The sequence below is a fragment of the Lissotriton vulgaris genome, chromosome 3_1, assembly GCF_964263255.1.
Source record: "Lissotriton vulgaris chromosome 3_1, aLisVul1.2, whole genome shotgun sequence".
In the NCBI taxonomy this organism is placed as follows: Eukaryota; Metazoa; Chordata; class Amphibia; order Caudata; family Salamandridae; genus Lissotriton; species Lissotriton vulgaris.
The window spans coordinates 492,163,319-492,179,473 of NC_141689.1; the positions used below are offsets into that span (position 1 = coordinate 492,163,319).

The 16,155-nt window shown below is 44.7% G+C and overlaps 1 protein-coding gene across 1 annotated transcript in view; it reads right to left on the reverse strand.

The window, feature by feature from the left end:
* Positions 1-16,155, reverse strand: part of CMYA5 (cardiomyopathy associated 5) — a 386,731-nt gene that overhangs the window by 16,675 nt on the left and 353,901 nt on the right. Inside the window, exon 12 of the mRNA XM_086960732.1 lies at positions 15,108-15,284. Coding sequence (XP_086816858.1) covers positions 15,108-15,284 — 177 coding nt within the window. The remainder of the gene's footprint in view (positions 1-15,107; positions 15,285-16,155) is intronic.

Sequence of the window (16,155 nt, forward strand, 5' to 3'; positions counted from 1 at the left end):
TCCACCGAGAGAGCGTGAGGTTAGACGAAAGTCAACCTGCCCCTCCGGAAGGAACACCCAGCCATGATATGTATTGCAAACACGGTATTGGCCCCCTTCTCTTTAATTCCTTGTGGCATAAGTAAACCAAGGATAACGTAGAATTACAGTGGCCAAAAACTGGATCCTTTGATGAGAAAAAGATTCAGTATTTACAAGAGCGCCTCTTTGTTAAACGTAGCCGACAGGCCATGTTTGACACTCTTAACAAATGGCAGAAAGAGGCAAAGAGAAGACGTATTCGGTCGGAGAAACTCCTCAAGATGCAGCAAGGGCAGACTATAACGCAGAAAGCTATTGCGCATGACAAGAATAGAACAGAAAAGAACATTGAAAAAGAAGATAGACGATTTAGGCTGCAGTCGATAAAAGCTATGTAACGCGAAATGAAGCTGAGGATGAGATTGAGGATTTGCTAGACAAAAGGCCTCCTCCGCCATATGCCCGCAGCGCATATACCCAGCGGTCCCTGTTCAAACGGCGGCCGCGCCCCTAGCATCAGCGCCAGAGGAGCGGGGTTCCGTCACCCCTGGGCATGACGCCGGCATCGCATCCCCCTCCCGAGGGGACCTGGTTACCCTTGTCCCTGACTCTAGACAGACCCTACCATTCCCTCGCGTACAATTGAGCATCCCGAGTCCTGTAGGGGTCTCTCATTCGGCCAGCACCACACCCGGTATGGCAGACCAGACCCCGAGAGGGGCATCCGGAGGGTTGGATGGTAAACGACTATTCACTAGATCATCTGTGGCATATGGTGAGAAGGAAGTATTAGCAGATCAGGCTGTTCAATGGATAAGGAATAATGCATATACAGTGGAAGACATATGGAGTACAGTGAAAGATTTAGAGCCGGTCATGCAACAACATGTGATATTCCAAATGTCTAATTCCCTTATTTGGTCCTGGGAGGTCAGCTTCAATAATGGGAGCGCTCCTCAAATATTGTACGAGATTCGAGACTAGGCTTATAGATTTAATTTGGCTCCACAAGAGGTGTATACAAATATAGTCACCTAGGTCCAGTATCGAGGGAGATTGTTCTTAAAAAGTCCTCAGTGGACTACGAAACACCCACTGACTCAGTGGACCTATGGGAGAAGTCCACCCCATTTATCATCCCGAAGTTCCTGAACTACGTGATGATAACCAAGTTATTACTCGGCAACGAATAGACGCCCGATTCCAGGAGCAATGGGTGTACACTCCATGGAAGAGAAGCGAGGTCCTTTCCCTAAAATCCCAACTGCCCGACCCCCGAAAGAACCCTACTGCCTATTACAAAGAGCTGACCGAAGCTGCGGCCTCCGCCGTAATGACATTAGCAGATGTCGAGCTGTTCTTTGGGTTACTCGTGCCTGTCGATATATGGCGACAGGTGCATGACTCTGATCACGCAGAACTGGGAGGGACGTGGGATGAACTGCGAGGGTGGGATCGAGACCGCAAACCGGGAGACAAGCCTAGAAATTAAATAACATCCTTGCCCGCAAAAATTATTGCCTTTATGCACACCTTGATACCTCCGAGGAAGGTTGATTGGGACAAACTGACTGCGTGCCGACAGAAGAAGGATGAAAGTGTGTCCGACTTCTTCACAAGGTTTGAAGGAGTCTTTATTGACTTTAGTGGGCAGGATTTGGCTACGGACAGCGGTGAGAGAGCGCAATTTGAATGAAACATATGTCCGTACCATATTTACAAGACTGTAGCATATTTAGGACTCGTAACGTGAAATTAGAAGCTTGTAGCATGAAGTTAGCACATGTAACTTAAGTAATAAGAAATGTATCTGTATTTATTCTAGAATGTGCATTAGAATTAGAAAGGCCCGTATACTTAGGTTGGGCTAATATAGAAATGTGAAAATGCTTAAGAACAGTAGAACGTGCTAAACAGAGTTCATGTACGTATGTAATTATTAAACGGAGAAAGCGGTGCAATGTAAAGTGAAGAAATGTGCAGACTATATAGCACTGTGTAGGAACGAGAGTATAACATTGTATTTTATGTAACAAGGATTCGATTATAATGAATAAGTTACTAATTCGATTATATATATGTGTGTTAAAATTCATACTGTGTAGAAGAGTTTGTAGGAATTTTAGAATAGTGTGATCATATGTGATTTTAACCTAACGGACCAAGGGTTCGCAAGAGTGTAGTCCACTGCATATAATTTAGTGGCCTCTCAGGAAGAGGGGGATAGCTTTGATCTGTACGTGCGAGCCAAGAGTCAAAGGTCTTGTTAAATTAAAGTGACAATGCTGGACGAAGTTTATGGCTTAAGTGAGATAAGGGACGCTTGGAATTTGGGGTCTTGTTTAGAAGTGACTGTTCACAGGACCGAAAGAGGTTACAATCACATCTGTAATGAATAGAGCTCTGTTGAGGTGATAGACTTTGCTCTGAAAGTGTCAACTGGAATGTCATGAGGTTACCAGCACGATGACGAAGATGGCGCCTAAGAAGCAAGGTCAACTTAACAGACGACGCGAAGAGATGAAGCTATGGAAAAACCCAGAAGCGGGACTACGTGAAATGTGTACGTGGTGGGCGTCTCAAAAGGGCGTTCCACCCATACTGTGATTTTGTATTTAGAGACAGCACCCCGGGGAGAAGACAGAACGCAACAGAAGAGGTCAGAGAAGAGAGAGCAGGAGCAGATGGCCTGAGGAGTGAGAGCAGAAGGAGAGCAGTAGGCCGAGGACCCTTAGAGAGCGGATGGGTAGGCAGAAAGGGTACTGCTTCTCGACATAGGTTTCCATCAGAGATTGAGAGAGTTTGAACTTCTTTGGAAGTCAAACTGCTGACACCTTTTTAGGTAAAGGACTTGCTAGTAGGGATGTCATCTAGCATAGAGTAGGGACAGATTTAACTTGTTTATTCACTTCCTGTAAATGACGCATCATATTCATTTTGTGCCTATGCTATTCAATTTGTTGATTCTAGAATTGGTTTTAATCGTTTTCTTTTGTAGACTAAGATTCTTTAGGGAATTTATGTTCCTTTTAGTTCCTGTATACTTGTTGAATCTTATCTTGAGAGGATTGTATTTACAATTGACTTTAGTTTTATATTAAACTTTTTAAACTTTACCAGTCGTAAGTGGTTTTTCAGAGTTGCGTCAGTCTATGGGGTTGGTTTAACTTATGTGGGTTTGCCTTTTACTCAATGACAGTCAATAATCGATCCAAAATTGGATGAATGAGATAGGTATCTAGGTAATCAGAAAAGATATCAAAATCTCATTCCCCGCAGTGGTATTAGGCTATTTGTGAATAGATTCGTTACAAACTTGGCCCCGGAAATCTCCGCACGCTTGCAAGCGGCAGAAAGTACTGGGACTACCTCTACCCCTTCTGTGATCTTAAGCATGGCCCAATATTATGAACATAGGGAGAACGAATGTAAGGAGAAAGTAGAAAAGAAGGCAAAAGACCTTAAAACACGGGTATTACTGCAACAGGTAGTCCGGGGACAAGGAGGGGGAAGAGGAGAAGAGGACCCATGTCCAGAGGGGCGGGTACAGGCCGAGGCACGGGCGGGGCTCCGACTGTGGGTTTGAACCAGTGCTCCTATTGTAGAGAGGAGGGGTACTGGAAAGCACAGTGTCCGCTGTTGCTTGCCCAAAACGGAGCAGTCCGAGGGCGAGGACGTGGACGGGGAGGCCCCGAACGGAGTGAAATGCGCAGAGAAGAAAGATCAGGCAAGTCTGAGCGTAATCATTTCGATAATAATCAGAACAAACAGTACTATCACGATGATTATGAATATGAAGATCAGGATACATATGTACAAGCATAGGACAGCCAGGGACAGAGTAGGGGCCAAGTGTCGATCCCGGTCAATCAAAAGGGACCCTATGTAAAAGAGGAAGTGATGGGGACTTCTGAGAATTTCCTAATTGACACGGGAGCAATGAATAGTTCTGTTGCTCGATCATTGGTTCCAGGGGCGGCTCTGTCCGGGCAAAATAATGTCTCAGTGGGATTCTCGGGAGTCTCAGTTGTCAGTCCCATCTCCAGACCTTTCCCCTTCTCGATCGGTCCCGCCACTATTGACACTCCTCTTTTACTGACCTCACATTGTGGAGAAAACTTGTTGGGTTTGGATATGTTGAAAAAATTAAATGCGACAATACATTGTTCTGCTGACGGGGTCTATTTGACAATTCGACCCTGCACTGAACACATGAAACAGTGCTTTGCTAAGAATGAACCCCTTCCCCCGGAATTTGATGGCATCCCAGCCACGCTCTGGGCAACAGGGGATGCTGATGTGGGTAAGTTGGATATTCTGAAAAAACCAAATGTGCAGAGGGTTGGATATTCCCCCGGTTCACATTACTCTGAAACAAGGTGCGAAAATGCAGCGCATCCCGCAGTACAGAATAGCACCTGCAGGGGAACGGGCTTTGCTGTCGATTATTCAAGATTTGATCGACAAGGGAGTAGTGGAGGAAACAGCTGCTAACGTTTGTAATAGCCCGATTCTTCCGATCTTGAAAAGAAGTCCTGATTCCGGTGAACCGGGTCAGGAAGCTGCTTATCTTTTTGTGATTGACCTTAGAGCTGTCAATAAAATTGTGGTGCCACAGTATCCTGTAGTAACTGACATCACCACGATCCTTACCATGATTCCACCGACTGCACAGTACTTTTCGGTCATTGATCTGAAGAATGCCTTCTTCAGTATTCCCATTCACCCTGACAGCAGGCAGATCTTCGGATTCTCGTTATCTGGACGCTATCTGCTGGACGTTATCTGGACTTCCGCTTCTGGCGCGCACCTCAAGGCTATACTGAAAGCCCGAGCATATATAGCCAAGCCCTTAAGGCTTTGTTAGACAATCTGGACTTGCCGGAGGGTAATGTCCTACTACAATACGTGGATGACTTACCGATTGCCTCAGATAAGGAAGAAGGTTGCAAAACTGGAACCGTTAAATTGTGGCACCATTTGGCTGCTAAGGGAAACAAGGTGTCTTTGTCGAAATTTCAGTACTGTCGACAGGAGGTGACCTACCTCGGTCATCTACTATCGAAGGAGGGTAGACGCCTAACACCTGAACGAATTACTACCATTGCTAAAATGTCTGTCCCTTGCACGCAACGCGACGTTCGCGCTTTTCTTGGCATAACCTCTTATTGTCGCCAATGGATACCTAACTTTTCTCTTCTTGCTAAACCCTTGTTGCATCTGACTACTAAAGATGTGCATGAACCCCTCCCCTGGACGGATGAATGTCAGCACTCTTTTGATTCTTTAAAAACTGCTTTATGTTCCGCTCCCGTCTTGGGCACTCCTGACTACCGTAAACCTTTTGTACTATACGTGCATGAGGTCGACGGTTGCTCGCTTTCGGTGTTAACGCAGGACTTTGGTGGTAAGCAAAGACCTTGCGCTTATCTGTCAGCTACATTGGATAATGTTGCAAGAGCACTTCCAAGCTGCCTGAGGGCCACAGCAGCTGTTGCGGTGGCCATCCGACAGTCAGAAGGACTTGTTCTAAATTCCAACCTGACAGTGATGGAGCCGCATGCTGTGGACACATTGCTAAACAAAACAAAAACACAGCATCTCACAAGCGCACGCCTCACTGGATATGAGCTAACATTATTTGCACCACATATTACGATCACCCGATGTGCAACATTGAATCCTGCCACGTTGTTACCACTCCCTACGAGTGAACTTAATGATGACATACATGATTGCATTTATCGCACTGAAGAAGAAACTAAGGGCAGGATCGACTTGACAGACACTGCTCTAGCTGAACCCCAAGGAAAGTTATATGTAGATGGGTCCTGCTTTAAACTAGCAGATGGAACAACAACAGCTGCATATGCAATTACGACTTTGAAGACAGTGGTCGAAACGTTCCGAGACCTCACCGGTCAGCCCAAGCTGCTGAACTTATGGCTTTATTGCGAGCCTGTGAGCTGAGTGAGGGACTTGAAGTCAACATATACACAGACAGCCAGTACGCCTTTGGCGTGGCCCATAGCTTTGGGCGGCTGTGGAGGGAGCGGGGTTTTCTTACTTCCCATGGTCAAAAGATACAAAATGGCCCCTTGGTGTTGCGACTGTTAGACGCCCTCACCTTGCCCATGAAACTAGCCATCGTTAACTGCAGCGCGCACAAAGCAATAGTGGATGAGGTGGGGGAAGGAAATGCCTTTGCAGATCAGGAGGCCAAACAGACAGCACAGTCCCCAATGTCAACGATGTTTGTGAACTCTTCCGCAAGGTGGGTGGAGGAATCTGAATTGTTCGATAACACCATGGAGAGCGTGAGAGTATTACAGAAGGAGGCTACACCCGCAGAATTAGAGAGATGGGAAAAGGAGGTAGGAAGATTGGATGAGAATAATTGTTGGGTTGATCTGACAGAGAAGCAAAGATGGTTACTGCCCAATGCACTAGTACAGGCCGTTGCGACTATGGCGCACGGCCCTGCACACATAGGAGCAAAAGGTATCTGTGGGCTTTTGGATCCAGTGTGGAACAACCCTAATATTCAAAGGACGGCTGTCCGGTTGGTCCAATACTGCATGATTTGTTTACAACACAATCCGGGGAAGGGGGAGAATGTCTTGAGTGGGAATTTTGCACACCCGACGTTGCCTTTTGAGGTACTCCAAATGGACTACATTCATATGGAGCGTGTCAACAACTTGAAATACGTTTTGGTGGTAGTTTGTGCTTTTAGCAAATGGGTTGAGGCCTACCCCACTAAAGAAAATACTGCCATAGCCACAGCTAAAGCCCTTCTCAAAGAGTTTGTGCCCCGTTTCGGTTTGCCCCGCTTGATCTGGTCGGACAACGGGGGGCACTTCCATGGGGCCCTCGTCAAACATATCTGTGAGGGCCTACAGATTAAGCAAAAATTCCACGCTGCCCGGCATCCACAATCAGCAGGGCTTGTGGAGAAATATAACGGTATTCTCAAACTCAAAATGGTCAAAATACAGGAAAGCACAGGGTTGAAATGGCCTGACACCTTGCCTCTAGCCCTTATGTCACTACGTGTTACCCCACATTCCCGATCTGGCCTTTCTCCTTATGAGATTATTTTCGGTAGGCCAGCTAATGTTTGGGGGGTACCCAGGCCACGATCTTTCTCTGATATTGAATATCCTATGTTGATTGATTACCTCTATGCTTTGACTAAAGACCTTCGTTCTGTTCATCAGTAGGTAGCCTCCATACTGCAGCCACTGCCAAAGGGCCCCGGACATCGGCTACAACCCGGCCACTGGGTACTGGTGAAGAAATTTGAGCGGGACACCAGCCTGGCTCCAAGGTGGTTCGAGCCCCGGCAGATCCTCCTGGCTACCCGGACGGCGGTTAAAGTGGATGGGAGAAAGCATTGGATACATGTCTCTCATCTGAAGAGGCTGCCGTTTCCACTTCCCTATGATCAGCAACGCTCAGGGGGAATTCTGACGCAGGAGAGTGAGAGAGCTGCTGCATTTGTACCCTTTTCTGACGCCTTTGAGATCGAAACAAGGCTAGAGGAGGGAGTGGCGAGACCAGACGACTTGGTCTCTGCTGAATCTGCAAGCGCTTTGAATCCTGTTCACAGTGCCCCTGCAAACGAAAATTTTCATGTGCAAAAAGTACCTGGTGTGCTATTTCCTGATCAGGAGGTGCCGGGTAATGTGCGATACAACCTGCGGCCAAGAAAACAGAAAAACGGTGCCTCAGACCCCACCATCAGGGGATAAGGAGAGACTCGATTGCATAGATAGGGCTTGCTAGCTTGCTGGTCTGAGGTACTGAGCGAGACACTGGACTGAACCCGTTGAGAGGTGGAAATTTGATCACTGTGCTCTGTTCAGAAAGAAAGACTAACGTCAGCAAAAGGCCAGGTTGCACCACGAAATAATTCTGACCACCCAACTTCGGTTCTCTTGGAAATGATGGGAGCCTGCCTGTGAGGCTCTGACGGACACAGGGAGAAGAACCCTCTGGCAGGAAGGACTGCTAGGCCAGAGTTTATTTTTGGACTTTTAGCTAGGAATGTACCCTTTTGGCTGCACTATTCTAGAGGAAGAAATTCCAATTGCCCCACGCTATATACCGTTTTATGAGCCAATGTTTTCCACATGGACCACAAGGGTCAAAGTAGCATTTGTAGTGGTTATAGCTGTCATTATAGCTGTGTTCATGGGTTTATTTGTATATCTGGAACATGAGTACCCTTTGCAAGATTTCCTACCGACCACTGTTGCCCCCTCTGAGCATTTCCTGTATACCTTAGCACCTCACAAAGAACGACATCGCCAGACTTATGCCACGAATGTGTTAGTTGAAATGCTTCATCAAACGCACAGTGTTGCTAATGTTACTGATTGCTGGGTTTGTGGGCTCTTGCCATCCGTAGTGCACAACCATGATTTATTTCTCTCACTGCCTATGTCCTATCTGGGGAGCTGTGAGGCCTGGTTCAGACTGTTTTCAGCTATATACCGTCATTGGGGTGAAAATCGTAGAGATTTTGATATCAATGAACATAATATGGTTATGGATTATATTGATGCACACTATGGTTTTAAGAGAAAGGGTAATGAGGGACGAGGAACAATAGACCCACAGGCCTGTATGCAACGATATCTAGCGATTAGGGATGATGCTTGGATACAAGAAGAACTTTATGACTTTAGAAATTTCAATGCTTCTCAATATTTCCAACTTTTTATTGAACGAAATGTTACCAGAGACCGTGTTGTACCCATTCCTATTTTGAATGTTTCTTCAGTATTCTGTGTGCAAGGAATAGGACGTATACAGGTTGGAGATAGTATCTGCAATTACACCTATCGTCTGCAAAAGCGCATCAGCCCTCCGTTAGTCACCCCACCCAATGCCTATTTTGTTTGTGGTGAAAATGCATACACCTGGTTACCACGTAATTGGGCGGGACGATGTTACATGTCCTTCCTATATCCACCTGTATACATAGCACCTTCCGATTATCACAGGACGCACCAATTACGCCCCATGGGTCCAGTACCCTCGGCGGTACCCCAACGACGACGTAGATAGCTTATCACAACCGAAGTTGATCAAACTGACACCTCCTTACAGCAATTCACAGATTTTAGTGCCGTTCTGGGGCCCCATCTTTAATAGCCGAGAAATAAGGAGATTGTCCAGGATAGTGGAAAATTTTATTAATATAACTACTGATATCATGACCAACCTCACGGTTGAGCTTCAGGTTGAGCTTCAGGCGACGAGGCTCGTTGCGCTCCAAAACCGTATGGTTTTAGACGTCATCTTAGCTGATCGAGGTGGAGCATGCCGCGTGATTGGCAGCTCTTGCTGCGTGTATATTCCAGACTCCGCCCCCTCTGTTCATCTGGCCATTCAGAAATTGCATCGCATTGCCTCTGAGATGCATGCCGATGATGGGTCCTGGTCACTGTCTGGGTGGTTCTGGGGGCTCCTGTCCACCTGGGGATGGAAGATATTGTTGATTCTGGGCGGAGCAGCTGGTATCATCTTTACCTGTTGCGTTCTGTTACAATGCGGCCCGGCCTGTTGCTCCTATTGTGCTTTCCGGCTCACTACCATGTGTGTGCCGGCCCAAGCCCCATCTAAAGCTCAGATGCTGCAAAAAGAGATCCATGAGTTGATGGCCGTTAACGAAGATATTTTTGATGATTAGCCTCTCTGTCCTCTGTATTTAGCTACACCACGCTAAAAGGAGGGTTTGAGGAACTGGCATCGATTTTCGACTATACAATGTCTATAATCGATATTAGCATGATGTATCTAAATGTTTTAACATATGCACGCAAACATTAGCATAACTCCATCTGTCATGTTTAGGAACTCTAGCTTACACTACTCTCTGCATTTTACACTTCCTTGGCCTGACCGACGCCATTTTGTGGCCTCACTCGAAGCCCTGCATTAACAGACCCCATTCATTCCCTTTTGATTAAAGCGTTCTCCTGAGAAATGACCCAACTGTTGCAGAATTGCTGTTTCAGCTTGTTAGGCCTGTCAAGGTTGTAGGTAGCAGGAGAAGGCCCGATAATCCCATTCCAGGAGGGGTGCGGGGCGGGCTGTCCGGAGGCTGCAGAAGGGAGTCACCTGTTCGACCTTGCTAATCTAGGATGAGCTAAACCAAGAGCGCTTTGTCTGCCATATATGGCCTTTCCTTTACGCACCAACCTGTACCAACTTGTATTTTTCCATCTTGGGCAATGATTCTGCAAATGCAACTGTATATATGTGATGTTCTGATAATGTGCCAGCAGTCTTCTTGGCGAACCTCATGGGGTTAGGTCGCAAGGAGCTCCTCTGGCAGAGTTTGTTTGTCTAATAAATGCTTGGACCTTCTACACTGCCAACTGACTAATTATTGGTAATGGGAATGGGATTGGTTGTGAATATAACTATAATTGGGAGGTGGTAAATAATTTTCGGTACTTCACTATGACCCGCTTGAAAGGTATGCTCTCTATTCATGAGTACGCCCAGGTTTGGCTAGTGTCCCTGTACCAGGAAACGGACATTAGGCCTCACAGAAGGTTTGAAACCCATTCACAAATACCATATTATGGATAATTCCGGAAGGAGGGGTAGCTGTGTCAACCACTTGGTATAAGTTAACACTAACACGTTTTTAAGAACAAAGGCAAGTTAGTCACTGCCAGATTATGAACAATCAACAGGTCACGTCCAGATTATGAACAAGCAACAGGTCATGTCTATCTGGAAAAACGAGGAGTCCTCTTAAACAAAAGAAATCTCGGCAGACTGTGACAAAGGTCTCGTTATCCTGTGGATTGCACCTGGGGGAAAGTATGTTTATAACATTGGATTGCCACGAGTATTTACAAACGTTGCACTGTGTGTCACCAAGGGAAGGAAGCTTGTCCGCACCCTATCACCAGTCTATGCACAAGACAAAAGGCATCAAAACCGTCCATTGGAACTTTTTTGTCTTTATACCACGAAGCTACTTCCAGCAATTATTTATTTAGTGGAAGAGGGCGCTGGGAACGCTCTTAAATGTTTTGTTTTACGGCAGACACGATTACATTCTTATTATGTTTCCCACTAGGCTTCGAGAGAAATCTCCAATCACGTTTGTACCCATGTAATGACACTTCGAGGCAGTCCATGTTACAATGTACTTTTTTTGTCGCTTTTACCAAAAATTCACCAAATTGTTTTTAACCTCTTTCATGAAGTCCAGAAAATGGAGGCATTGTCCCCAGGCATATTATTTCTTGCAGCAGCTTTATGATGAGAAAACATGTTTTTAGGTAAGCTCCTTTTTACTTGCTGCAGTACGTTCCAAGATCACAATGTTCCTTGTTTAAGATATTTTTACGTACTGCTTTTACTTTTTATTATGCATTTGCTCAATTAAATATTTTGTTTTTAGCACATGCAGATGATGTTTGACGGTATAGTACTGTTGCATTTGGATACGTGTCTATTTATTGCTGACTTTTATTGCTGCCCCACAACCGAATAAAGTTTTGGAATTGAATTGAATTCCAAATGTCATGCTATTCTGTGTGGAAACAAGTAACTAATATGACTTCTGACCCCACACCACTAAGGCCATATAGCATCTCTGATAATGGTTTTGTGATTGATGATCGGTAGTCCATCACCCTTTTTTTGTATACGGCTTGCTTATGTTGGAGGGAATCATCAAATCGTCCAAGGTAGAATCACAATCTGGTTGTACGCATGCTTCAATAATGACGAGCAAGTCTACCTTCCGATCCAAAATCAAACCAAAGATATGGAAGCAGTTCTTGACTAATAATCGGTCATTCATTAAAGCACAAGGGGAGGCATGGTTATAGATAAATCTTTACTTTTAGAAGATGAAGCAATTTGTTTTAAGGGAATCTAATAGCAGCGATTGTGTGCCCAGAGAGCCCTAATCACCCACTTATCCTAACATTAAGGAGAGAAAAGTGCTACCACTGATTCACTATTGTACCAGTACAAATTAATTTGGGCATGAAGCCTGGCAGCAGGCCCTAGAACAGCCCGAGGGCAGATAGGCACTGGCAGACTAGTTATGGGCACACAGATGGGCAGCAAGCAGTGCATATCCGCAGTACAGATTGTGCAGCGCACATCATTTTAACTGCCTCCGCTGGTCTTGGTTTTGGCCATCCCCACTTTTTAAACCACTTTATGTGGTGTCTGTTGGTATCCTTACTGTGGGCCATCTCACTTCTGGGTAGATCCTACAGACCTACTAATGTGATGCTGACAGTAATTCCATATCACCAGGCTGTTTCAGCTGATCAAAGAAAATGATTCGCGAAAAACTGTAACCGTATGTGTGGAAATGTTCATCTTAACCTGAATGTAATTTTATAAATGTATTTCAATTCACAAGCATCCACAGAAGTACGCCTGGACAATTGTGTAAAGCACAGGTTTCCAGGCATACTACAGGGACGATCATGCAACATTTACTGCAGGCTCCTATCCCCCTCCAGTGTTGTTTTTTTTTGTTAGTTCACACACCGAACACCCCTCACACGGGTAGTGACCGGCTGGCATCGTAGTGACCCTTTCTTTCTGTACTTGCCGTGTGTGCACAAGTTTGTCTTTCAAATTAGTCGCACGTCTAAATGCAAATCTGGGTTGTGGCATTTTAAAATCAGCAATGGACAGCAATGACCAGTGTCTCCTTATCACGTCTTATCTTTAGAGGCCAGGGGATCAAACTTCATAACAACTGGTAGGCAATCCCTAGGATCTCTAGCAGCCCTTTCTAGTAGAGCCTTCAGGGGGGTGTTACGTGCTCTCTGATTATCTTCTTAGGGTAGGCTCTTTGCACCAGTTTCCCTGCTAGGTCTTCTGCTTGCTCAGAAAAGGAATCAACAGTCATACAATTGCGTGGGTACCTCTCAAAAATTGGCCTATGGGCAAATTGTCTCATAGTGCTCTCGGATAGTACGATTGATACTGTAGCAATGAGTTCCTATCAGTACTTTTCTGGTGGACCATCGTGCACAATTTATTCTGTTGTACGGTATTGTCAAGGTCTAACTATACAGCATGCTCGTTGATTATCATCCACGTGAACCGCAGACAGGTGTCACAGCTGTTCAACCAGTCCAAAAATTCCATCAGGACACTCTCTTCTCTGGTCCAGATACACAAAAAATTGTCAATATACCTCTTCCAGAGACCGATGCGTCTCAGGAAGAGGTTTGACGAATGATACATGTTTTGTATCAACATGCAGTCACGTGATGCGCCCGCACTGGGCGTGGAGAGCAGCCGCCGGGTAGATAGCTCTGTGGTTACCGGTGGGCCCTGCTGCTGGGACGAGACAAAGTTTGAGAGTCAAGCGTATGTGGTAAGAGGGTGAAGGCAGACCGCTATTGCAAGATGTCGTGTGATGGTGCTGCGCTGAGATTGGGGTTTGTTTTTTCCCCAGGTAAAAGGGTTTTGAATAATGGGAAGTCCATTCAGAGCGTACAATGATGGATGAGTCTACACATGGGGCAGTGGGCTGTCCAGATGTAAATGAGAGACATCAGACGATACCTTGTGGGTATTTGATATATCTATTGGCCACAGCCCTATTGAGACGCAGTCAGTAAGTCCTGTGTATGTATAAGCAGCACTGAAAAATTGGGAGTGACTGAGCTGTTTTTTGTATGGGAGTGACATTGGGGACACAACAATAATGAAACAGTCTGGGAGAAAGCAAATGAGAATAAAAGCTACATACCGAGTGTAGTACTTATGCGAAGTCTTTGCTATTATTTTAACTGGTGATACAATAAGCAACAATAGTGCTTTAGAATCAGGGGGTAAGAGTGATGAACACACCCCTTTCTGGTCTAGTGTAGGCTGGTATGAGAGCCCTTTGCCGACACCGGGTAACTATAAATGATTGAAGAACTATGCTCTATGAATATACGGTTATTTTTACCAAATTTTATCTGGTTGATCATGTGATTAAGAAAGGACCACTGTTCTCGTTGTTCTTTGTGTTTTCAACCAGCCAATCCGCATTATACAAAGTTTTGTCTAGAGAGGAGAGTGATTGAACACCTTGCCCTGACGAATTTGCCACAACATATGTATTTGGCAATTAAACATGTTGGCCTTCCTGGAAAAGGTTAGCAACATGCTGTGCTTTTAAACCGAGTAAGCTCACATTCCAGAATAAAGAGGGTAATTTGATAGTGAGTCTTAACTCGATTTTAATTGCATTGAACAAGCTGTTCTTTGCATATCACTGGGTTACGGTTTGGGGCAGTTAATTAGCTTTTTTCTGTTCCTTTTATCTTCTATTTGCACTGGACACTATTTTCTTTTTTCTGTGAGTGGGCAACCGATGATGATATACGTGGGCATACTAGCGAGAACCGGCTGATAGCCTCCCTGGTGTGAAGTATTCTTTACTCATATGTTGTGGGGGAGGATATGCGTGGTTGGACACTTTGAGTAACAGCAGTTCGTGTGGCTTTTTAAAACTATATTAGATTGACAGTTCTGGGACTGCGAAAAAGTGGACAGGGTGCCAAAGAGTGGGTTGAAAATGATATTCCCACATTAGAAGCAGTCTTCAAGAGCTATATTGAAGATACTCTCGTGTAACCAGGCCTTTTTTGTATGGATAAGTTGTGAGAGGAGGGTGGCCTGGTGATTTCCCTCTATAGCTCCTGGTAGTTTAAAAGGTTCTTTCTTTGACAATCCCATTCTCTTTCCAAACTGCTTTGCAATCTGGAACCTGGCAAGATAAGAGTCCTACACTGGGATTATGACTAGGGTGCTGTCAGAAGATTAGTAGTCGCCCATATACAGCAGTCTGAAGGCCAATTAGGTTTACTTCCGCTCTTCGTAAACTTCAACTACACGAAAACATAGTTAAAATGTTCCCTGTCGTAAGATTCAAATAAACTTGTCCCTATTCTTATCTTTCATTCACAGCTAAAGAAAGTACATAAATGAATCTTGACATGTCAACTGAAGAAACGGGTAAAAAACATACAACTTAGGAAGAGTAAAACAGTGTTTCTGCAGCTATTAGTAATCTGTGTTACCTTGTTGCTGTTGAGTAACAGTACATGCACCAAGAAGTGGGGTTCTGGTCCAGGACGCTCTTTGGGGGTGTGGATTTATAGCAGACTCCGAGTCGGAATGCTGAACAGTTCTCTACCACAACCTCCCAGTAATGCAGCCCGCGTGACGGCAGCAACTCCCCCAGGATTGAGGGTATCCTAAAAGGAAAGGAGAGGGTACTCAAAGAGTCTAGTATGACACCAACCTGTACCACAAACAGCAATGCAGGATAAACAATGGAATGCGAAAGTCCATGCACTACATTTCGTAAACTGATTCCGTATGAAATCTCACTGGATCTAGAAGGTACACACTCGATTTTGAATATGCATGCCACCTGCTCACGTGTCCTGCAGTGAAGGTCCTCATTTAAGAGCTAAGGAGAGGCAAGTGGTGGGTGGACTGTCACCTGTATATATCTTTTCAACTGCACTTTCCCCATTCATACCCACTATAACATTTTGAGATAAAAACTAATACAGGTAATACAATAAATTATTTTCTTTTAAAATCCTCTTTCAAAAAACCTTTTTACTTGTTATATCAGTACATTTAATGAACAATGTCTTTACAGTGATAACATTCGAATCACGGTTAAAACAAAGTACAAGTCCCATGAATACTTCTTGAAACTCTGATACATTCACAGCCAACGCATGTTTTGCGGCTTACCAACCGGTTCTTCGCGGCTACAAAAAGTGAGCTTACAGAGCACAATAAATATCACTTATTATTTACACCATTCACATTTTTATAAAAATACTACATAACAGACAGAAAGATCATTGTGTAGCTAAATACAATAAACACATACTCGTCTTCTTTTAAACCTGAAGAAAAAAGAATACCTCAAATCAATAAGGGTTATATATTAAAATCTCACTTTCTTTGAGGGAGGACTAGTATTAAACAGACAACATATCCTTATTGTACACTCTCTTACCTCATGTGAGGAAAGTGAAGAGAAAAATAATTAGTAGGTTCAAAAAATAACACTATTCCACATGATTGGTAGTAGAGTCTTTTATG